Genomic DNA, 24813 nt, shown 5'->3' on the forward strand with positions numbered 1-24813 from the left:
AACACTAGTCTGGAACACAAGTTCCCAACTTAGTGGAATGTGCTAGCACAGCACACTAGTGCAACATATTTGCACTCATGCAAAGTTATTCTGAGTGTCAACCCATGTTTATAGACTGAAGAAAAGTTATTTCTGTGTAAGGGAATGTTGTTAGGAGATGAGGAAAATGTCTCATGAGAAAACCATCTCAATGCAGGCAGCAGCCTCTTTCACCAGCTGCAAGACAGTGGAGACATCTGTCCTATATCTACCCATTGTCGCCAAAATGCATTCTCAATGAAGCCCTCTCTCCAGTCTCAGTGCATTATGCTTCCCTTTTCCCACCCACAAATGCCCACAGTTTTGTATGAAACATTTTCCCCTACAGGAATGAAATGCAACGTATGTCTCCATCAGGATTAAGCCAAATCAAATTGTTATTCCAAAGTATAGAACTTAATGCTGTAGGTTTGTAGCGTCCCATCCCCATGCCAACCCCTGCTAACTGGGCAAAGAGGCACCTTTTACCATGGTGATTCTCTTTATTTAGCAGGGGGAGAGTAACTGGCCCTATCCACCCCCAGCACAGTACCTCCAGTGATTGTTGCTGGTGTGTGTCCTATGTTTCTTTTTAGAATGTGAGCCCTTTGGGGACAGGGAGCCATCTGGTCCTACTGCATTGGATTCTTTTCAGTTGGTGCAGCCTGAGGATGTGGACAACATAGGAAGCTGCCATATACTGAGTCAGACCATTGGTCTATCTAGCTCAGTATTGTCTTCACAAACTGGCAGCAGCTTCTCCAAGGCTGCGGGCAGGAATCTCTCTCAGCCCTATCTTGGAGAAGACAGGGAGGGAACTTGGAACCTTCTGCTCTTCCCAGAGTGGCTCCATCCCCTAAGGGGAATATCTTATAATACCCACACATGTAGTCTCCCATTCATATGCAACCAGGGCAGACCATGCTTAGCTAAGGAGACAGTCATGCTTGCTACCACAAGACCAGCACTTACTATGACAAATATATACTGCTTTTCAACAACAACAAAAGTTCAAAGATGTTTTGCCATATGGCTTGTAGTGGCTGTTCAAGAAACACAAGCCCAGGGGCTACTTGGGAAGCAGGACTAATTGCCCAGTTCTTTGGGATGCCTTCCTTAGTTGCAAGAGAGTATATTGTCATGAGCAGAGTGTTTTGTTTGGATAATTAGGTTCAAAACCCTGTTTCCCCATAAATCACAGTGATGCACCTAGACAAGTAATTCTCAGTCATTCCCAGTTTTCAAGATTGTTTTATGGATGCCAACTTACTGTAGCTCCTGCCACTGGTCAGGGGAGTAAGGGTGATTGGGTAATGACATCCCTGACCCCAAGAGGAATACCATGTCAAGGGAAAGACCAGTCTGGCCCTGACCATCACCCAGAGAGTTAGCAGCTACATTTTGCCTGCCAGAAAACAAAACCCTGCTCCATTTGCCAGTTGTCTTGGGACTGGATAAGTCCCATTCTGCTGCCATCCGGGGTGGTGGGGTGGGGTGGTGGCACGAAGTCATTTTTAGTCTACTTTCATAATTAATCTTATGAGATCAACCAGCTGTGTGTCTCCGTGTGTGTGTGACCCTGTCAACTTCCAAAATGCCTGGACCAATTTGAACCCAATTTGACACAGTTATAGGGACACAAAGGGATACCTTAACGGCGTAGTTTGTGATGATATCATCCACCCCAATTCAAGATGGCGAATGCATGAATACTTGAGGTGCTAATGGTCTAACTTTCGAACTGCCTAACCGATTTGAACCTACATTTGGAACAGCTGTAGGCACACATAAAAGTAAAGTGTGCTGTCAAGTCAATTTCAACTCCTGGCATCCACAGAGCCCTGTGGTTTTCTTTGGTAGAATACAGGAGGCCTAGAGTCACCCAGTGAGTTTCATGGCTGAATAGGGATTTGAACTCTGTTCTCCCCAGTTCTTCAGAATTCTGCAAGTTACAAAGAGCTGCCTTCTGCTGAATTGGTCTCTTGGTCCACTGAGCCTATTCCTCAGTACTCTGACTAGCAGCAGCTACAAATGGTTTCAAGCAGGGTCTCTCCAAACCCTTGTACCTGAGATCCTAACTAAATAAGAACATAAGAACAACCATGCTGGATCAGACCCAAGGCCCATCTAGTCCAGCATCCTGTTTCACACGGTGGGCCACGAGATGCCACTGGAAGCCTACAGGCAGGAGTTGAGGGCATGCCCTCTCCCCTGCTGTTACTCCCCCGCAACTGGTACTCAGAGGCATCCTAAACATGCTAGGGATTGCACCTGGACCTTCCTCAGGAATAGCACTGTCTCTACCACAGAGTTAAGTACTCACCTAACCAGCATCTGCCATCCTCATCATGCATCTGCTCATTGGTTTAACTGGAACTTAAAAGTACTTCCCATCCACTGGATGGTTCTGCACATTTTTCAAAAGAAGAAAGTTTTGTACTCTGAAAGCCAGTGTAACCGTTGGTGCTCATGGCATTACTGTTTGAAGTTATCCTCTGAGCTGCATACATTTCTTCTCCTGACACTTTTCTAGAGGCTATATCCAGGATTCCTTCCGCTCACAGGATCTCCTTTAAAAGCTACTTCATAAATGCCAAGCGAAGACGTATTTTGTTAGTATTTGCCTCTTGCATCCACAAGTCACTAAATTCAATTCAGCATTCACCTCAAGAGCTCAATCTCTCATGTTAAGTGTGTGAAATTGTACAATGAGATTTTCAATACTTTCTCTTTTCTGAGAATATTAGTTTGCCTTGGTTTTTTGTTATCTGTACAAAGGTCTGAAATGCATGCATTGACACACTTACATTTGTTTGCATGTAACAGGCTTTTTCTGATACCTTATTGCTTGGTACATTCGTAAGTAGGTTGTATCCCAGGTAGCTTTTCCTTTCATTCACCCTACAATAACACTTTAATTACGAAACACACTTGCTATATTTCATAGGGTAATAGTATTTATTGCAAACTGCATTTCATATTAAATAACTCAAAAATATTCTTCCCCCTCCCCCTTTGGTAATGCAAGAGCTTTCTCAGAAGAGATTATATAACTTCCCCTGACACCTCATACTTTAAACAGAAGAGTGACTGCAATGCTGGAAGCCAGCCAGATTTGTAAATTCAGATATTATCTGTATAATAATTTTCACATAAGAGAATAACAGCTAAGCATATAAAGTTTCAATAAAAAGACATTTCACATGCTCCACTTGGCAAATAATTTCCCTCTTGAAGGCTTTGAAGTTTTGGCAGTTCTAGCAGACATACCTCTGGTACCATCTGGTCCTACTGCATTGGATTCTTTTCAGTTGGTGCAGCCTGAGGATGTGGACAACATAGGAAGCTGCCATATACTGAGTCAGACCATTGGTCTATCTAGCTCAGTATTGTCTTCACAAACTGGCAGCGGCTTCTCCAAGGTTGCAGGCAGGAATCTCTCTCTGCCCTATCTTGGAGATGCCAGGGAGGGAACTTGGAATCTAGAGGCTCTTCCCAGAGCAGCTCCATCCCCTCAAGGGAATATCTTACAGTGCTTGAGTGCTCACATGTAGTCTCCCATTCATATTCAACCAGGACAGACCCTGCTTAGCTAAAGGGACAAGTCATGCTTGCTACCACAAGGCCAGATCTCCATAAGACAAGTTCCTGGGCAGTGTGCGGGTGACATTGTGTGCTCTTGACCTTTGCCCTTCATGGCTAATAAATGCTGCCAGGGAGAGTACAGGTAGATGGTTGGAGGTGATTATTAATGCTTCATTAAGGGAGGGAAAGATGCCATCGTGCCTCAAGGAGGCTATGGTAAGACCATTATTTTAAAAGCCCTCTCTTGATCCCTCCAACCTGGATAACTGTAGACCTGTCTCTAACCTTCCCATTTTGAGTAAGGTGATAGAGCATCTGGTGGCAGCCCAGCTGCAGAGGTTCCTGGATGATACAGATTATCTGGATCCTTTCCAATCTGGCTTCTGCCCCAGATATGGTACTGAAACTGCCTTGGTCACTTTAGTGGATGACCTACGCTGGGAACTAGACAGGGGGAGTGCGTCCCTGTTGGTTCTTGGCGGTGTTCGATACCATCAACCATTGTATCCTTCTGGACTGCCTCTTGAGAATGGGAGACAGAGGTACTGCTTTGGAGTGGCTCTGGTCCTTTATTGGGGGGAGGGTCCAGAAGGTGGTGCTGGGGGACTATTGCTTGGCTCTGTGGCCATTGGCCTGTGGGGTCCCGCAGGTTTCGGTCTTGTCCCCCATGCTGTTTAACATCTCCATGAAACCGCTGGGAGAGATCATCTGGGGACTTGGACTGAGTTGTCAGCAATACGCGGATGACACTCAGCTCTATCTCTCCTTGTCACCTGATCCTAGGGAGGCAGTGGATGTCCTGAATTGGGGGCTGGAGGCCGTGATGGGTTGGATGTGGGCTAATAAACTGAGACTGAATCCAGACAAGATGGAAGTAATGTTGGTCAGTAGGAGAGCCAATTGAGATAAGGAGATTTTACTGGTTCTGGATGGGGTTGCACTCCTCTTGAAGGAGCAACTACGCAGCTTGGGGGTATTACTGGACCCGGCTCTGCTTTTGGAAGCTCAGGTGGAGGCGGTGGCCAGGGGTACCTTTGCACAGCTTTGGCTAGTGCGCCAGCTATGTCCCTTTCTTGAGAAGGCAGATCTGGCCACAGTTACCCATGCCTTAGTCATGTCATGGCTGGATTACTATAACATGCTCTACATGGGGCTGCCCTTGAAAAATATTTGAAAACGGCACCTAGTGCAAAATGCGGTGGCTAGGGTTTTATCTGGAGCTGCTCAGTGGGAGCACATCACACCCATTTTGAAAGAGCTGCACTGGCTACCAGTTTGTTTCTGGGTCCAATTCAAGGTGCTGGTTTTGACCTTTAAAGCCCTTAACGGTTTGGGCCTGGGATACCTGAGGGACTGCCTGCTCCCAGGGTTGCTGCCCATTTGACGAAGTCATCTGAGGGGTGCCAACAATGATGGAGGCTCAACTGTTGTGCACGCGGAACAGGGCCTTCTCTGTTGCTGCCCCCAGACTCTGGAATGCTCTCCCGGTGGCTATTCGCTCCTCGGTCTCCATCACAGTTTTTAGAAAGTGTGTTAAATCTTGGCTTTTTACCCTGGTTTTTATATGATTGTCTCTACTGATGCTTCTTTGTATTTTGTACAGTTCTTATGCTTGTATTTTAAATCTTTTTAGTCTGATTTGTTTTATATTTTAGCATAATATTTTAATTGTGTCATTTTTATAGTCTTGTTTTTAATTTTTGTGTGAACCACCTTGGGATTGTTTTAACGAATGGCAGTATACAAATTTAACAATAAATAAAAACAAAATAAAGGCAACTTCTTCTATAATTTGAATTTTAATCTAAATTGGCCAGATAGACACAAAAGGAGAGAAATCTACATGCAGACTATCCAAATGAGCTTTTCAAACACACCTCCATGCATAATAAATACTATTAAAATTAAGTGGATAGTTTATTTCAAATGAGATAGTATTGTCTGGCATTTTTGCTGCAGCTGCAGAGGTCAGTACATAGACTGGACTCAGTTCTCTTTCTTTTGACTTTCTATAGACCAAGTCTGTGCACTGTGTAATATTCAGGCATAGTGAATTAACAGTGCACTATCCCCTTAAGTACAGTGCAGCTTCCAGACTCTTCCCTTGGCCTAGGAGAAATCCTACCATAGGCCTGTGTTAAAAGCCCTGCCAAGGAGCTGCATATAATCATGTTTAATAAACAGTTATTTTTCCAGCATCCATGTGTAGCCTGAAACAGTAGTCAAGATTCACATACAGTGGGCTGGTTCATTCATTCATACATTCATTCATTCAATTTCTATACCGCCCTTCCTGAAGTGGACTCAGGGTGGTTTACATTGAAATCAAAAACACACATATATAATGTGCAGTATAAAACAATAAGAAAATTAATAAAGCTAAAAAAGCTAAAAGACTGAGCTGAACCCACATTTAAGAGTTACAAATTTTGAAAGCTTCAGATTTAAAAAGCTGCAAGTCAAAAACTAAGCACCAAAAACTGTGGTCTAAAGAAATGATCCTCCTAGCTCATTCAGCCAGGAATGTGCCGCTCTACCCTTTCTGAGCTCTATGTCCAGATTAAGACAACCCAGCTCATGTGCTAATGCCGGGTACACAGTGAGAACAAGCTCATCCTGATGTCACTGAAGAAGTTACTGGAGCATTCCCATCCTCAGTGCATGAGCTCATCTGAAATAACTCATTATGTGACATCTTTAGTACCCTGGGCCATGAAACTGGAGCCTAATATCACATTCTGCATGCTGCAGTGCAGAGGCGCTCTTACCCCTGGACATCGGGGCCAAAGTCCAGGGCCTCCACACCCCCTAGGGGCCTCCAAATCCTCTTTAGTCTGTCCTGGGTGGTGTGATTGCTGTGCCATTCCACTGGCCCGCACTGTGCTGGATGGTCGACTGTGACTGTGACCTTCGCCAGGTGCTTTAGAGACAGACAGGGGAGTGGGGGGAAGAAATGTGTGGGATGGTAATCTTAAATTGCCTGTTGAAATGTTTCTGCTAATGCATATTTGCATACCTGTTTTATCTTTTTACACTCTTGCGAGTTCAGTTGCTTTTTGTGCCCTCAATAAGCCACGTGTTAAAAATACTGTGTGTGTCATCGTGTGTGTGTGTTGGTAGGGGGATGATGCTTAACATGCCGAAGGTGTGTGTGTGTCTCCAAAGGCCTTGCGGTCCAGGCTCCAAATTTACCTAGGTACACCTCTGGGTGTGTGTCATGTGTGGCTGATTTGGCGGGGGAGTGGAGTGCATGTAGTGTCGAATTGTCGAATTTCATCATGTCGAATTTCATTATGACATAATTTGAGACCCACAGGCTTGATTATGAATTACTGTTGGTGATAAATTGTGAAAATTCTGCAGAGGAACATCCCTGTCTACATGCAGGGATATTTATCTCTGCTCATGACTGCTGACTGCAGGAAGCCTGTGCTTCTCCTGTTCCCCTTTGAGTACTGCAGGTTGTTTTTGTTTGAACTTTTAATGTTCCTTATTATTTGAGTAAAGGTCAGATATGTTTGTAGGAATCTAGGTAGACTTTAGATGCACTACTTTCAATTAGGACCTGCATGCAAGAAGCCCACCTTAAAAGGGAGCAGCAAGCTTTATGCTCGTTTATATGATTGCTGCCAAGACTTGCGTGCTACCAGGAAATATGTTTTGTTTTGTTTTTAAAATGACTACTTTTGCAAGACAGAATTTAACATTTGCAGAGCTATGTGGATACAGTGCTTTCCCCACTCCATCCCCCCGTTTCATAAGCATGGATAAAGTGCTTGCCTCTTAAAAAGACAGAAGGCTTATATCTGTCTTTAGTTTAATAATGTTATCATTTCTCCACAGGAGGCGCGTAAATAGCATTTTATTCCTTTCTTTTTAATGTGATGAAAATGAACACTAAGGTCTTCCTGTGGAACACTGTGTATGGTTCACCAGTGCCCATGGTTCTTCATTCTGTTGCACACATGCAAGCCCAAACACAGTCTAATCTTTCAGGCCACTTAGGCATCCAGTTTACTAGATAAGAAGACACTCCAACAAATGGGCTTTTTTGAAAATGTTTTTAAGGGACTCGTTTCCATGTATACACAAGGAGAAAAGCAGAGATTATTTTCTGGGTTGAGAAATACTGAAAGCAAATGAGAACACACAGGGATTTTGAAAATGTCTGAGATTTTAAAAAATCTTGATAGTTTGGGATTAAGTATGAGAATAAAAACGAAAGGTATGTGAAGCAAATACTACTTTATTTTTTATCACGAATGCTGCATTATTGGACAATGATGATAAGGAAGGATTGTTGATTGAAAGCTGATTCCAAAGAGACTTTGCAGTCTGCACTTGTTCCCAGTTAGTGTAGTAGGAAACTGAAGATAGCAAGAGGCTTGCCTTCACTGTGGCAGACATATAATCGGCAACTCTAAGCAAAGCAAAAGTCCACGTGAGGCCCTGTCCCTGACATTCACCTAAAACGAGGGTGACCAACCAGAGGCTTTTCAGCTGTTGTTGGACTACAACTTCTATCATCCCCAGATGCATGCAGCTGGGGATAATTGGAGTAGTAGTCCAACGGCTGCTAGAGAGCCTCAGGTTGGCCACTCCTGACATAAAAGGACCCCTCTGGATGTATGATAGGGAAATGCTTGCACTTTCCCACTGAACCCTTTTCAGCCATTCAAAAGGACTAAAACTAAAGTATGGGGCGGGGGGGGAGCAGCATAGACTCTTCCCCCACCTATGCACTTGCATTCTGATATGTGTATGTCCTTGCATGTGCAGCTGTACACATGTTAAAATGGGGTGTGTCAAAATGAATGCATGCAAGCTGAAGAGAGGCCGCTGCTGCAATGCTGTCCCCTACCATGTACACACATTCATTTTTTAAAATCCCCTCTCATTTTTCTTTCAAGGAGAGCATGGCAGCCTACATGGTGTGCCCCCTCACTATAGCCTCAGGATTCTGTGAGATAAATTAGGTTGAGGGACGGTAACTGGCCCAGGATCATCTGAGAAGGGAATTGATCATGGGTCTCCACACTCAGTGTCCAGCACTCTGTTCACTGCTGCCTCACAGTGGCTCACCACCCAATCTATCTAAAGAGGGCTGATGTGGTGCAGTGAAATGCAGAAACAATTTGCACAATCTTTCCCCTCCCACTTTTGAAAGAAATATCACTCAGACTATCTATCTATCTATCTATCTATCTATCTATCTATCTATCTATCTATCTATCTATCTATCATCACACTTGGCTATTCTCACGACCACTGGAAAGCGGGCTAAGAGAGTCCAGCCCACTTTCCAGCGGTTGTGAGAACCGCAAGCCTGGCAGCTAGCCCACCTAAATGCCCCTCCCCTAAAATGAGGTTAGCGGAGCGCTGCTAGCGCTGCTGCGGCTTGCCTCCATGCCTGTGGCAACACACGGGTAGACCCCCAGCCGAGTGGCTACAACAAGCATCCCGGTGTCAGGGGTCCCTCCAGAATGCCCCATGCACTCATGTCCTGAAAGGGCTCATAATCTTTAAAAAAAACAATCCCCACCCCCAAAAGAAAACCATAAAAAGAAGGAAAAGTTGTCAGAGGAGATGGTCCTGAAGGTACTTGGTCCTTCTCATTTTAGAGCATTTCCCCAACTTTTCCCTCTCCCACAAGCCACTTTCAGCTTTGCTGGGAGAAAAATACAGGAACTTGTATGGTACTTGTACTTCCCCCCAGTAGAGCTTAAGAGTAGCTGGGGGTGATATTAGACTGGGGAGATGGCATAAGGTAAGCAGCCCTTCCTCACTGGCAGTGTTCTGATCAACGTTGGAGTGCCCCTCTGCCCCCGCCATAGCAGCTTTACAGTTAGAAGAAAACATGGAGAGATTTGTTCACCGATCTTCCCACTTTATACCTGTTTTGGCCGTCAGATGCCTAAATAGAACCTAAATGACAATGTTAGTGAGAAGGGGTTTTGTTTTTGTTTTTAACAAAATGTCAGGTGGGCCTTTTTAGTACGTAAAGCTCTACTTCTTTGTTCTCCAAGTATTTAAGTGAAACAGACTTTTTCTTAAGTATTATAATTGCAAATGCAGAGTTAGCAATTTGCATCTATTTTTTATGAAGTTCTAATTAGCGTGGTATTGGTCTCCCGCAGGTTCAAGCTTTGGAAATGAAGAGCAAACGGCTCCTAAGGCAGCGGAGCCTTCGAAAGAAGCACCAAAGGGGACCAGTAGAGTTGCACTGCAGGCATCAAACAGCACACCAGCCGCCCGGAGGAGCCTCCTTCCAGCACCGAAGACGGCGGCAGCACCTGCTGGTGAGTTTTTCAAGCACGCATATCCCAATTCATATTGTATGTGTGTTTTCCTAGGGAAGGCTTACTTCTGGTTTTCAGGTGTTTACATTCCCTTTAGCCACAACTTACCAGGATACGTTTGAGATAGAGTTGGGGTCTGAGTCCATTCTAATTTTGTAAGTGTATTAATTCTTTGTGTTGAATGCGTCCAGTCCTCCTGAATGCAGGGTGATTGGAGATGCATTAATTTCCCTCGATATCAAGCAGCTGAGAGGCATACATTTGTCATTCACACTAGTCTATTATTTATTTGGCATTTTGTTCTCTCCTCAAATAGAATTGCCAGGCTGCAACGTAGTGACCTGTCCTGTATTTTTAAAAAACCTGATATCTCAGAAGAGGAGGCAGCCACAGCTTCTCCTACTTGTTAGTTCTCTGGTCTTAATGCCCACCCTCTCCTGCTCTGACTGTAAGAAGCAAGACTGGGGTATGGGGTCATAGGTCAGTGGTAGAGCTTTGGCTTTGCATGCAGAAGGTCCTAGGTTCAATCCTTGGCATCACCTGGTAGGGCTGGGAATGACTCTTGAATGAAACCCTGGGGAGTCACTGCCAGACAGTTACAGTACTGAGCTTTGATGACGGATGGTTTGACTCAGAATAAGGCAGTTTCCTATGTACCTGTCTCCAGGTAGAGAAAGTGGGCAGGTTGCATCAATGCGAATGGGAGGGAGACATCCAGGCTACCTCATGCAGGGCAGCCTCCCTGCACTAAAAGAGACTTTTAGTGGATCTCCCAGCAGTGGATTGTGATGGCCAAAAAGAAGGTCCAGGCAGCAGCCTTTCACTAGAATCTACTTAGCAAAGCCATCTGCCTTTGCTCTGGGAATAACCAAACCATGTTAAGGCTGATTGATTCACATTTTCAGAACCAGGGCCCTTTCCAGATTAGCCACTCAACAGCAGCAAAATGCTTCCATTCAGGCAAATTGCTTTCAGTGTGTAAACAGCAGGGGGAGCAGTCTCGCAAAAACTAACAACCCGAAAAAACAGAAACTTTTAAACGCCAGATATACGACGTCATAGCAATGTATCACAGCGATTACATTCGAAATAAGGCATTGGAAATATGAATGGCACCCTGCTGTCAGCGTAGGGACTGTGGTGTCGTCACAACACAGGAAGTGTGGAAGCACACTTCAGAGATTCATCGTGACCCCATTGCAGGGTGTAATCTGGAAAGCACCCAGTAGTTGGTTTCAGAGGCTCCAGTTATGGATTGTCCCTTTTCTGATTTATAAGAGACTCAACAGTTTGCAAACAGTTACAGCACTGGGTCTGATCTCATCACCCTGTGCACTGGAGGATATAAATATACTAGGCAGATCTTCATGTCGCAACATGGCAACTCTGTCATGGCACCCAGGAAGCCGTCTTATACAGAGTCAGACCATTGGTCCATCAAACTCAGTATTGTCTATTCTGACTGGCAGCAGCTCTCCAAGGTTTCTTTTCCAGTCCTAATTGGAGATGCCAGAAATTTAATCTGGGACTTTCTGCATGGAAATCAGATATTTTACCACTGAGTTACAGTCACATCTTCTCAAAGGTTCAGGGAGATTAATTAATTAATTACATTTATATCCCGCTCTTCCTCCAAGGAGCCCAGAGCGGTGTACTACATACTTAAGTTTCTCCCCACAACAACCCTGTGAAGTAGGTTAGGCTGAGAGAGAAGTGACTGGACCAGAGTCACCCAGCAAGTATCATGGCTGAATGGGGATTTGAACTCGGGTCTCTCTAGTCCCAGTGCATATGTATCAGTCTCAAATGGACATGTCCACTCAAAAGGGAAAGGGCATCTATCTATAGATCTAACCATCCGTAAAAAAGAGCTAGGTTTGTAGAAAGGAAATATAAAGCTGTGGAAATCCACATTAGAAATCCATGTCTGGTAAGAAGTGAAGGGCCCAATCTTTGAGCAGATATCATTTCTTTTCACTGAAATGTTACAGTGAAACACATGATGCTTCTAGGTAGGACAATATGGCTCTTAATAGGGTCTGCTGCAAGGGGAAGTATGAGTTGTAGCCCCCAATGGCAATATTCAAGTATAGAGACATCTGGAGATTTATCCTCTAGACTGCCCATGAGAGTGATTTGTCCCTTTTCATGTGATTTAAAGGGCTATTGGTAATGAAAAATGACTCCACTGAGCTTTTAATTTCACATATTCCTTCTTTCAAAAGATGGTCTGAAGCTTGCCTGGATTGTAACTCAAATGAAATCACAGATTTAAAATAATAGGCCATTATAATATTTGGAATGTCTTTTTTAGCCTACTTTCCATAGGCTTATGAGATCATCCGGGATCTCATGCAATTGAAGTGTCACATAGAGACACCTCAACCCCAGTTCAAGATGGTGGACACATAAATGTTTGAGGTGCAAGTGGGCTAACTTGTGAACCACTTAACCAGTCTGAACCAAATTTCCTACAGCTGTAGGGACACATAGGGATGCCTCAATGGCATAGTTTGTGATGATGTCATCCACCCCAATTCAAGATGGCAGATGCATGAATGTTTGAGGCGTAAGTGGGCTAACTTGTAAACTGCTTAACCAAATTTAGTCCAGTTGTAGGGATAGTGAAAAGAAAGCAGGTAGATTAGTTCTTTCTAGAATAACTTGTATGGACATTCTATTTACTCAGCCATCTTAAACACATTGTATTAAATGGAGATGGTACTTATTCCGAAGTAATTGGTTAGGAACTGTGTTAGATCCAAAACATTAGTGGCTACCTTCTTCAATAATGTCCTTAAGGCTGCTACATATTTCAGAAGATGCAATTTCATCCTCTTTTCCTTAACCTACATAGACATAGGTTTGGGGCCTTCATAATTCGTGTCTTGAACGAAACTGATCTTTTGTAGACTGCTACTCATGTATAGCAAATGGGATCTCATCCCATATCTTGAGCAACCAGGCTCTCAGAGAGAAGGCAGTACTCTAAGACTGCTCACCTGGCCTTTCCTTTATTGATAAAAAAATAAAAGCCTAAATACTTAGAAGTAGAAACTGTCTAGATAAGCTCTTCTGAGCAGAGCTCATGGCTGGTACTGTGGGTTGCTGTTTCACTGCAAGTACAAAACATATATGAAATCAGAAGAATCGGTATGTAACTAACATAGCTGCCATTTTTATAGGGGTCTGGGTACACCAGATGCCACATCCATAATGTGCTCATGTAAAACATTTATGAGACCAGATTTATGATTGCCACATTGCTAAATATTTGATTGAGAGAAATGACAAAACACAAATACCAAATACAAGTATTGTCGTAGACCTGCTACAGTTCCCAGTTTGTGTATAGTTGCCATCGCTAGATCCCTTTTTATAATACTATTGATGGCCACATGGAAAGCAGTCGTGTCACTTTATGTTCTTTTGTCTTTTGCCTCTCATGCACCCTGTTTCACACGTCTTCCTGTCAGCTCTTCACATTACTTAATGTGATAAAGAACAAAGAGATGGTTCTGAAAGTATAGTCTTTATCAAACTGGGAGGGAAAGGACTAAGGATGAATGAGAGAAGGAAGGCAACACAGGCTTTATTTCACAGATGGTCCCTCTTTTCCCAGACAACAAATGTTAAATAACCATGGCTAGTTATGTTTGTAGCAAATCTGATCTTGTAATTGAGACAGTTATCTGAACGTTAGGAATGTACACGAAATGGATTTTGAATTTTGTTTCGAGCTTGAAAACAAAATGCATAATAGGTCAACTATTTTGCTGAAACAGCAGTTGAACCGGTTGTTTCGATGAAACAAAACTTGAAACATTTTGAGTGTTCCGGCTATAGGGGACAGTGGGGAAACTCAAAACACCCCATTGTCCTCCATGGGTAGAGACACCAAAGTGGGTTGGGTGGTAGGACATGATGAGTGCTACCTACCACCCAACTCACAAAAGAAAGGGGCAAGGGGGGTGATTTTAAACAATTTTTCAACCTTTCCCCAAAACCGGGGAAAAGGTTGAAAATTTGTTTAAAATCACTCTCTTGCCCAATTGTTTTGTGGGTTGGGTGGTAGGTAGTATCCATCATGCCCTACCATCCAACCCACTTTGGTGTCCCTAGGAGCTACCCATGGAGCACAATGGGGTGTTTTGAGTTTCCCCATTGTTTCCTATGACCGGAACAAGCTGCATTCACAGAGTGCATGCACACAAGCTTTGTGCTGCAATTTGCAATGCATTTTGCAACCCTGTCTTGAAAGGCACTGCAGAAGCACACAGTAAAGGGGAATCTGTCCCTCCCAACACAGAACACATATTTCAAATACAGTCCAAAAATGGCCAAAAGAGAATCCCTGACCCAGAATCCACTGCCAGCCACAATGCCTGTGCTGCAGTAACATCATTGGCACAAGGTGCTCTCTCACACACAATTGCTGGTCCATCCTAACTGCTCCAACACCCATCAGTTGGGCCAATCTGCCCTCGAGGGCTGAGAGATAGCTGACAGGGCTTTTCCCAACTCCTGTCCTGGACCCTTAAAAGAAGGAAGGCTGTGGTGGAGGCGCAGCCACCAGTGCAGGTCACCTGCAGTCAGCCTGCCTGCAGGTGGCTGCCAAAGCCAGCTGTCAAAGGAGGCTGGCCTTTGGGGATGGGACTGAGGCCTATTTATTTGCTCTCTTGGACTCCTCCTTTATAGTTCTAGGCTCTCTTTTATTGCCTGGCTACTTACAGCTATGTGTCAGGGCTATGGTATAGGTGGGGGAATAGAGGGTGTTTCTGGGAGTTCCGGAGCAGTTGTTACAGTAATGGTGGGGAATAGAAGATTTGGCGTTGGCAGGTCCGCAGGCCATTACAGGGGAAGTGGGACCTGAAATTTAATAGCCATTTCCCCTTCCGGCTGTCCTGCCAGCTCTCAGGCCTCAGTGAGCAGTTCCATCCACCTTCAAAACTGACCTTGCTCCTTTGCAATGCCAGGTCGGTTCAAAACAAGACTGAAATCATCCCTGATTTGATCATGGATAAGGGAGCTGACTTGGCTTGTATAACTGAGACCTGGTTGGGAGAGACCGGGATGGGTGATCTCTACCAAGGAATGAATGGAGGGAGTGTGACTCTGTTGGTTCTTTTGGACCTCTCTGCAGCTTTTAATACTACTGACCATGCTATCCTTCTGAATCACTTGGAGGATTTGGGAATATGTGGCACTGCTTTGTGGAGGTTCTGTTCCTATCTCTCAGGTAGACTTCAGATAATGTCGTTCAGAGATAATTGTTCTCTGAAATGAGAGCTATTGTGTGGTGTCTCTCAGGGCTCCATCCTATCTCCGATGCTTTTTAACATCTGGCTGAGATCATCAGGAGATTTGGAGCAGGGTGTTATCAATATGCTGATAACACCCAAATCTCCATGGTGATGTCTCCATGATATCATCATCAGGAAATGGCATAGCCCCCCTAAATGCCTGCCTACAGGCAGTAATGGACTGGATTGAAGCTAAATTGAAGTTGAACCCAAACAATATGGAAGTACTCATGCTAAGGGATCGTACTTCAAAGGATGTGATAGATCTTGTTCTGGATGGGATTGCACTCTCCCCAAAGGAACAAGTACGTAACTTGGGAATGCTTCTGGCCTCACTCTGGTTTCTTAGGTTGAGGCTATGGCCAGGAGAGCTTTCTATCAACTTCAGCTGATTCGACAGCTGCATCTGTTCCTTGAAGATCATTATCTCAGAACTGTGCTGCTTTCTCTGGTAACCTCTAGGCTTGACTACTGCAATGCACTCTACATGGGGCTGCCTTTGTATGCAGATTGGAAACTTCCATTGGTTCAAAATACAGCAGCTAGATTGGTCTCCGGAGTGTCTCGGAGAGACCATATCATACCGGCTTTAAGGCAATTGCATTGGCTGCCAATAGGATTCCGGACAAAATACAAAGTGCTGGTAATTACCTTTAAAGCCCTAAATGGCTTAGGACTGGGTTACCTGGGAGAGTGCCTCCTTCTGCATATTAAGATCATCGACAGAGCTTTGTTTCCATATACCGCCAGTTTGTCTGGCAGTGACTTGGGAGCGGGCCTTCTCTGTAGTTGCTCCTAGGCTGTAGAATGCGCTCCCTGTAGGCATTCATGGTTTAACATCTTTACCAGTCTCCCAGAGAGCCCTTAAGACACAATTTTTTAGCCAAGCTTTTAGTAATCTCTGAATTTTTTAAATTTCTAATTGCTGTTTAAGTTTTTTAATTGCTGTTATTTCTGAATGTTTTTGATTTTTCAAATTCCTGTTTTAATTGCTGGTTTTGTTTTCTTTGTTTTTGTGAACTGCCTGAAGCCTTTGGAGTCAGGCGGTATATAAATTAATTAAATAAATAAAATAAAAATAAATTATGACTCTTTACTTCTTAGCATTGCAACAGCTGCCACAGCAGCACCATTAGCAGCAAGAATATCCATAAGCTCAATTAGAGCAACTTCAGCCACATTTTTTAGTACACCTTGCAATGCAAATTGCAGAACAGACCCGAGCAGTGAGTAAAGCACAAGTTAGTCTCAAGGCCAGACATGGCACTCATCACAGCTATCACCAAGAAATATTACCGAGAGAGAGGGAGAGAGACCACTGTCCATTTCTCACCACAACGCTATCTCAAGCCATAACTCAAGGAAGGAAGTCACTCACGTTCTGCCTTTGTCAAACTCAGATCCAGCAAAACCAGATAGTTATAGTAGCAATAGCACAGTATATTATACTCAGTGCTGAAAAAACTGCAAAATCAAACCTTCCTTCCATCCATCCTGCCTGTGATAGACAGGAGGTTAGAACAGTCTTGGTTTGGGCAGCTCAGCTCTTAGCTCAGCTGTGTGAAGATTCTGAACAGGATGGAAGGAGCCAGAGGAACTATGAGCAACACTCAAGGTATTCCCCTTGGGGGATGGGGCTGCTCTGGGAAGAGCACCTGTATGCTTGTGTGTGTGCAGAAGGTTCCAAGTTGTCTCCCTGGCATCTCCAGATACAGGGCTGAGCGAAAGATTCCTGCCTTTAACCCGGGAGAAATCTGACTCTGTGTACCTTAGATAATACTGAGCTAGATGGACCAATGATGTGACAAGAAACAAAAAGCAAGTTTTAATTCTTATGGAAAGATGATGTAATACATTAGTTTAAAAAATGTGGGTGATAATTACTGGGAAGTTAGCTTTTGGGCAAGTCTGAATTGCCACTCCAGTGTTATCTCCTTCATCAATAGATTTCAGAGACCAGCAATGAAGGAGGCGAGAAATAAAACCCTCAGGTCATTAAAGAATGATCTGTCCTCAGTTGCCCCTCCAATTGTCAGCCGCTGACAATAGTACTGTCAGGAAAAAGTGATGAATATCACCTTCTAGGGGATTGTTAAATGAGGCTGGAAGCCTCATCTTTCCAACAGCAATACATATTAAGAAGAAACTTGCCAGCACTCCTCAAATGGAGATCAAGCCGCACCAAGCCGCTGCAAAGAAGAAGCAGGCGCACCCTGGAAATAAGTACTGTTGTGAGGAGCCACAACAGAATGTTGCAGTACGATATATCCCTGTGGCCGGATGAAGTCCTGCTGGTGGCTCCCCCACCCCTTTTGATGTTTCATCACAGGTGCAAAGCACTGGTGTGTGCCCTAAGCCATACCTCCAGCATCTGACGTCAGATGCAAGGGGCATAGCCAGTACCGGGGATGGGGCCAGTCTACCCCTTCAGAGTTTCCCCAGTCAGCAGTTTGTTGACTCACCCACTGGGAGCTCCTTTCCCTGCCTCTGCATGGAGGTAGGGAAAGGATCTCTCAATCAGCGGTTCAACAGACCGCTGACCGGGAAAACTCTACAGGGACTATCTGGCCCCATCCCCGGTATTGGCCATGCCCTCCATGTCTGACGTCAGATGCAGGATGTGTGGCTACTGCCCAGGAGAGGGTCCATTCAGACCTCTCCTATCCTCCCCTGTCAGTGTGTAATTGAAACACTGATTGACTGGGCTCCCCGCCCAGCCCAGCCAGCATTTCAATAAAACACTGGCTGGGAAGGAGAGGGGCGTGCCTCACATTCCCAGCCGGCTAGCACTTCGCTGGCTGGGTGCGGGAGTGGGCAAGGGGGTGCCCTGGCCGAGGGTGAGGATGTACCTTGCACCCCCCCCCCCACAGGCCCTGGAGGCCGAGGGATAATCTTCCCCCCTTGCTCCATTGTCCCCATGCCCCTGTTCCTGAGCATGGTGCAATTTTTTTTTGGTGGGGGGACATCCACCAGCGGTTCCTGCTCTAACTTGGATCTTCCTTCATAGGCACATTTTATTTTTTCTGTTTTCTGGAGTTTGACTCGGGTGGGAGGGGATGCTGGTGCTCAGTCCCAGCTCCTTTTCATCCAGCCCTAAAGTTTCCAGAGTTCATAGCTGGTGAGGGGTCACTTTAATGTTTTCATCAACATTTGCTGAGGTTCTATGGAGGAAAAGGGATTGTGGAATAGGCTGCATCTAATGAAGAATGTTGTTAGTTTAGTCTGTGACTCTGTGTGTGTGTCCATGTGCACGTGTGTTTGTGTGCACACATGCACATACAACAATCAGCAAATTAATTGATTCAGTGTGCAACTTTGCCTGTGTTCCTCAAGAGAGTTCACTCACATACAGTTTTAATGTTATTTGCGGGGTGGGGGGGGATTAAGCCCCTACAACAAGAGCTTAAATGTGTCAAACCCATCCCCCTCACACAAAGGTGTGAAATGGCTAGTGAGAAAACTAAAGAGTTTTAGACAGCTTTCCCCTCAGAAGGGGTTGTGTGACTGTCTTGAGGGAGTATCTTCAAGCTGATAAAATTCTGAATTTTTTTTTATTCAAGCCCTCCTCCTCCACACTCCTCATCATTCAGTTTCACCGACTCTGCTTACTTCGTTGAAGTGCCCTCTGAGTCCATGAACATTCCACTGCATCGAGTTAAATTGGGGCAGTTGTGGTGGGATTGGGCCCCCTTAGCTTCCCCCCCCCTCCAGATTTTTTTGAAACTGGTGCATTTGAGGATTACCCAAATTTGCCAATAACTCCCTCTCATCTGCAGGTGCTTCAGTTACACATACATAAGGATTAGGGATGTGCAAATCGATTCGGGTACAAAATGAGTTGTACTTGAATCTAGCTGTTTCGGGTGATTTGACAGAATCAAATCACTCCTGTGCTCAATTGCCCAGATTTGGGGCCAAAACAAATCGCCCAGATTCAGACCTGAAAAAAATCAGAGATTTGGACCTCCATTTTGTGGTGATCTTTTGTCCGGCTACACTTGGGCTTCTCCTTCACCCAGTTTGCCCAAGCACACAGAGTCCAGCCTCAGAGTAGGGGTGGGAGGAGTTAAACACCCCGAGTCTCTGCCATCCCAGGCTGCTTGCCCTTTGTGCCAGCCTCTCTCTGGAGGACCCAGTCGGCTCTTTTAATGAGGTGTTCTGAGTGGATTCTTTGGTGCAAAAAGAATAATGAATGACCACAGAATCCACTCAGAATCATTTTGCACCAAAGAATCCACTCAGAACACCTCAAAAATTGAAAATAAGAACAGAACTCAGTACCTCATGGGCTGGTGGTTTGGGGGATGCTTGGTACCCCATGTGCACTACGACGAAACCCACTTTGGGCCACCCTGCCACCACCCACATGGAATAATGGGGCCACTGAAATCCACATTATTCCCTATGGGGAAAAAATAAAAACGTGCAAACTTCAAAAATTTGTACAAAATCGCCCCTTTGGACAATTTCTTCAAAATTTGGGTGATAGCTGCCACCCATTGGGCATTACCACGCAACCTACTCTGCTGCACCCAAAACCCCTCCCCCCTGAATCAATTTGGATTCAAATTAATTCAGATCCAAATCAAATCATGGGTGATTCAGGGGGTCAGATTTGGGCTTGAAATGAATCTGGATGATTCAATTCAAGCTCAAATCAAAATGAAAAAAAAATTGATTTGTGCACTTCCTTAATAAGGATACATAGTCTTGTTGCCTTATGACACAAGGCTACAGCATCTGGGGCATTTTAGTTTGGAAAAGAGGTGAATATGGGGGTGGATATGACAGAGGTGTATAAAATTATGCATGGTGTAGAGAGAATGGTCAGTGAGACATTTTTCTCCCTTTCTCACAACACTAGAACCAAAGGTCATCCCATGAAACAGAAGGTCAGGAAATTAAGGCAGACAAAAGGAAGTACTTTTTCACACAGCACATAATTAATCTATGGAATTCTATGCCACAGGATGTGGTGATGGCTACTAGCTTGGATGGCTTTAAAAGGGGCTTATACACATTCATGGAGGACAGGTCTTTTAGTGCCTACTAGTCTTGTGGCTATAGGCCATCTCCAGCCTGAGAGGCAAGATGCCTCTAAATACCAGTTGCGAGGGAGCAACAGCTAGAGAGAGCACGTGCCCTCAGCTCTTTCCTGTAAGAGCTGTAAGCCCAGAGGCATCTTGTAGACCACTGTGTGAAATAGGATGCTGGAGAGGATGGGCCTTGGGCCTGATCCAGCAGAGCTTTTCTTATGTTCTTATCACAATATATCAACCACCTCTTTCAGAAATAGAGATGATGTGTGGACACTTCCCCAACCACCAGCATCACCAGTGAATTATATTTGGGCTATTGATTATGAACTTCTTTCCTCAACCCCAAGTGGGAGAAGGTCATTTTTTTCCTGGAGAACTCTAAATTGGCTTGAAAGCTTTGATTCATCCATATTCTTGCAGTGCCACTTTGGAACTGTAGTATGGGGTGGACAGAAAGCAGCACATGGCCTAAGGAACTGCCCAGTATCTTCTTCCTCACCAGTTGTCGCAATGTCCTGGCCTTTGACTGGCTGCTGGCAGAGGTGTCAGCAGCATCGGTGGCAAGAGTCTTGCTCACCAGAAAGCAGGTGATCGTCCAACCTACAGCAAGTGCCTCTTCCAGTAGCTCTTCCACTGGGTTAAAAGAAAAAAAGGAATGATGGCTGGCCGTCACTGAAATAAACACTGCAAAACATAGTTTTGGGATGAAGACACACAGAGAGGCTCTTTCCACAATTAGTGGGAAGAGCCGTAAGGGGGTTTGTGGGGAGAGCGGGCCCGCAGACGAACCAAAGGCAGCCCTGGGCAGCTGGATTGGCTGCTCATGCAACTGCCGGCTCCGTCACAGAGCTGGTGGGGGCTGCAGGGATTGGGGGCTGTGCAGCCCCCGGAAGTTCCAGGATGCCCCGCACAAGCAAGCGTGGCATCCTGGAGAGACCCCCCGAGCCCGGGAGGCTACTTGCAGCCTCCCAGTCAGGGGTCTACTCGTGTGTCGCCACGTGCCACGGCAACACACAAGCAAAAAGATGAGGTTAATGGAGTGCTCGCTCTGTTAGCCTCATCTAAGGGGAGGGGTATTTATGGCGGCTGGCTGTCAGGAGCCACACAGCTCCCATTGCAGCACACGATCTCCCCAAAGCAGGCTGGGATCCCTTAGCCTGCTTTTGGGCGATCGTGAGAATAGCCTTCTAATGTGAATCCAAAACCTAGAGCAGATTCCTCAGCTGCAGGGTGAGCATGGTTTCCTTCTTTCTTTAATCTTCATAATCATAATTTTTTAAAATCAGAAATATAAGTAAGATTATAGACTGAACAATAATAATCTGCAAAACCATGATTCTGCTACATGAAAAAATATGTCCTATGCAATCATAAATATATCCCAGATGCTCCATATAAAACCAGTTTGTAAGATCTGATCACAATTCTGGATGTCAAAGCCATACACTAAAATATATAAATGAATAAAAGTCCTTTTGTTGCAAAATTCAGGAAGAGTCCCAAAGGATGTTTCTCATGGAGTTTCGATGAAAACCATTGGCTCCAAGGGCTTCACAATCCTTTGCCATGAATAAGCAAATGGATGTTCCTCATGAAGCTTGACATATGATATAGTCCAAGGAGATTCTTTGTAATCCTTTAACATAACCCAGATGCATTTTGGCTATGGTGTAGTCTTCATCAGTGGCATTAATCAGAAATATTCAAACTCTTTGTAATCCAATACAATCAATTAAGTGTGTACAATGTTAAGATACCATCACATTGGAACTATAACTGCAAACATCCTTCCCCTCTTTTGACATTCGTCGCCATAATAACTTTTTTTTTAAAGAAAGAAATTGCAAAGTAGTGCTGTCCACAGTCAACTTTGGCTACAAATGTGTGAAAAAATGTTTTTTTCAGAGTTTAACCCAAGAAAGGAAAAGTTTTGTTTGGACTGAACACAGTGAGAGCCCTTCTAAATTGGGCTCACTTCTTTAAAAACATTATATCTGCCTTTGCCTATATCTCCCCCATTGTGTGTGTAATGAATAGCCCTGGGTGAAGAGTCCTACATGGAGTTTGGCTTCTCATGGAAAACATCTAAAAGAAAATGTGTCATGATAACATTTGAAAGGTATGCACCTTTGAGGCAAATGCTTCATTATAGCAAGGTATACATAGGAAATTCATTTGTAAAGGAATAGCTTCCAGTGTACTAATGAGAATATAACCCACAAAGTATCATATGAAACCTTTCATGTGTTGGATTTTCCAGAAGCAAGGCCATTTCTCCAATAAATTCCTGTTTGAAACAAATCATAAATTTTAGAGAGATAGTGCATCTGGCATCTTATGAGATCTGCTTGTCATTTAAATTGGGCAACAGGGTACACATCACCTATAATTAACATAACTAGTCACTTATCATTTTGCTTTACTACAGTAATTTTGTCCAAAAACCCCCCAAAAAACACAAACAGAGAAGTGCATGGGACAACAGCATTAGAAAACAAGTTGTTCTGGTAAGGATTAATCTGCCTACTTTCATTTCACTATCATCTTAATTGATAATTATCATCCTCACAAGTTAGCCCACTTCAGCCTTAAACAGCTACATGTCCACCGCCTTGAATTGGGATGGATGCCATTATCACAAACGATGCTGTTGAGTCATCCCTATGCTACACCTGTAGGAAATTTGGTTCAAATAAGTTAGGCAGTTCACAAGTTAGCCCGCTTGTGCCTCAAATGTTCATGCATCTGCCATCTTGAATCGGCGTGGATGGCATCATTACAGACTACGCCCTTGAACCATCCCTATGCTACACATGTAGCAAATTTGGTTCAAATCAATTAGTTCACAAGTTAGCCCACTTTATTTTATGTATTCATTGAACATATTTCTGTACTGCCCAAAACTTGCATCTCTGGGCGGTTTACAATTAAAATCATTTAAACATTAAAATCACTAACATTAAAATCAGTTAAAACCCAATTAAAAATATTAAACCTATAAGTCTAATTAAAAGCCTGGGTGAATAAATATGTCTTCAGTGACTTCTTAAAAGTTGCCAGAGATGAGGAGGCTCTTATTTCAACAGGGAGTACATTCCAAAGCCCAAAGGCAGTAACGGAGAAGGCCCGTTCCAGAGTAGATGCCAGACGAGCTGGTGGCAATCGCAGACGAACCTCTCCAGACGGTCTTAATGGGTGATGGGGCTCATGGTGAAGAAAACATTCTCTTAAATTCCCAGGGCCTAAGCTGTTTAGGACTTTATAAGAAATAACCAGAACCTTGTATTTTTCCTGGAAACATATCAGCAGCCAGTGTAGCTCTTTCAACACAGGAATAATATGGTCTCTCTTAGATGACCCAGAGACCAACCTGGCCACCACATTCTGTACCAACTGCAGTTTACGAACTATGTAGAAAGACAGTCCCAGAGCACATTGCAATAATCCAGCCTGGAGGTTACCAGCACCGTTCTTGCACCTCAGACATTCATGCATCCATTGTCTTGAATTAGGGTGGATGACATCATCACAAAATATGGCATTGAGGTGTCCCTATGTGTCACTCATTACAACTGTACCAAATTTGGTTCAAATAGGTTAGGCAGTTCACAAGTTAGCCCACTTGCGCCTCAAATCTGGGACTCTGAGGATGTGGACAAGCTGCTTGGGGCGGTGTGGCCTACCACTTGTTCTCTGGATCCTTGCCCAACTTGGCTGCTTCAGTCTAGCAGGGAGATTTTTGGAAGTGGCCTGGTTAATATCATAAATGCATCGCTGAGGGAGGGTAGGGTGCCTCCATGTTTGAAGGAGGCAATAGTTAGACCTCTTCTTAAGAAGCCTTCCCTGGATCCCTTAGCGACGGAAAGTTATAGGCCAATCTCCAATCTCCCTTGGTTGGGCAAGGTGATCGAGAGGGTGGTGGCCGACCAGATCCAGGAGGTTTTGAAGGAAACTGATTATCTAGACCCATTTCAAACTGGCTTTACAGCGGGCTATGGGGTTGAGACAGCCTTGGTCGTCCTGATGGATGGGCTCTACTGGGGAATTGACAGAGGGAGTGTGACTCTGTTGGTTCTTTTGGATCTCTTGGCGCCATTCAATACCATCAACCATGGTATCCTTCTGGGTTGCCTGGGGGAGCTGGGGATAGGGGGCACCCTATTCTCCCTGTTCTCCCTGTTCTGGGTGGGGTTACAGTCCCCCAGAAGGAACAGGTACTTTCCCAGAAGGAACAGGTACAGCAGCTTGGAAGTACTCCAGGACCCAGGACTCACCCTGATATCTCAGGTGGAGGCTATGGCCAGTAGAGTTTTCTATCAGCTTCAGCTGATTCGACAGCTGCATCCATTCCTTGAAGAGGACAACCTCAAAACACTGGTGCACCAGCTGGTAACCTCCAGGCTTGACTACTGCAATGCACTCTACGTGGGGCTGCCTTTGTACGTAGTTCGGAAACTTCAGTTAGTTCAAAATGCAGCAGCCAGATTGGTGTCTGAGGCAACTCAGAGAGACCATATAATGCCTGTTTTGAAACAGCTACACTGGCTGCCGATATGTTTCCGGGCAAAA

General features: G+C 44.6%; 1 protein-coding gene across 3 annotated transcripts in view; it reads left to right on the forward strand.

Moving 5' to 3' along the window:
* Positions 1 to 24813, forward strand: part of MTUS2 (microtubule associated scaffold protein 2) — a 498194-nt gene that overhangs the window by 346233 nt on the left and 127148 nt on the right. For all 3 annotated transcript variants that reach the window (XM_053312197.1, XM_053312196.1, XM_053312198.1), the window contains exon 5: positions 9741 to 9902. In XM_053312197.1, coding sequence (XP_053168172.1) covers positions 9741 to 9902 — 162 coding nt within the window. The remainder of the gene's footprint in view (positions 1 to 9740; positions 9903 to 24813) is intronic.

This window comes from Hemicordylus capensis, chromosome 3, assembly GCF_027244095.1.
Source record: "Hemicordylus capensis ecotype Gifberg chromosome 3, rHemCap1.1.pri, whole genome shotgun sequence".
Taxonomy (NCBI): domain Eukaryota; kingdom Metazoa; phylum Chordata; class Lepidosauria; order Squamata; family Cordylidae; genus Hemicordylus; species Hemicordylus capensis.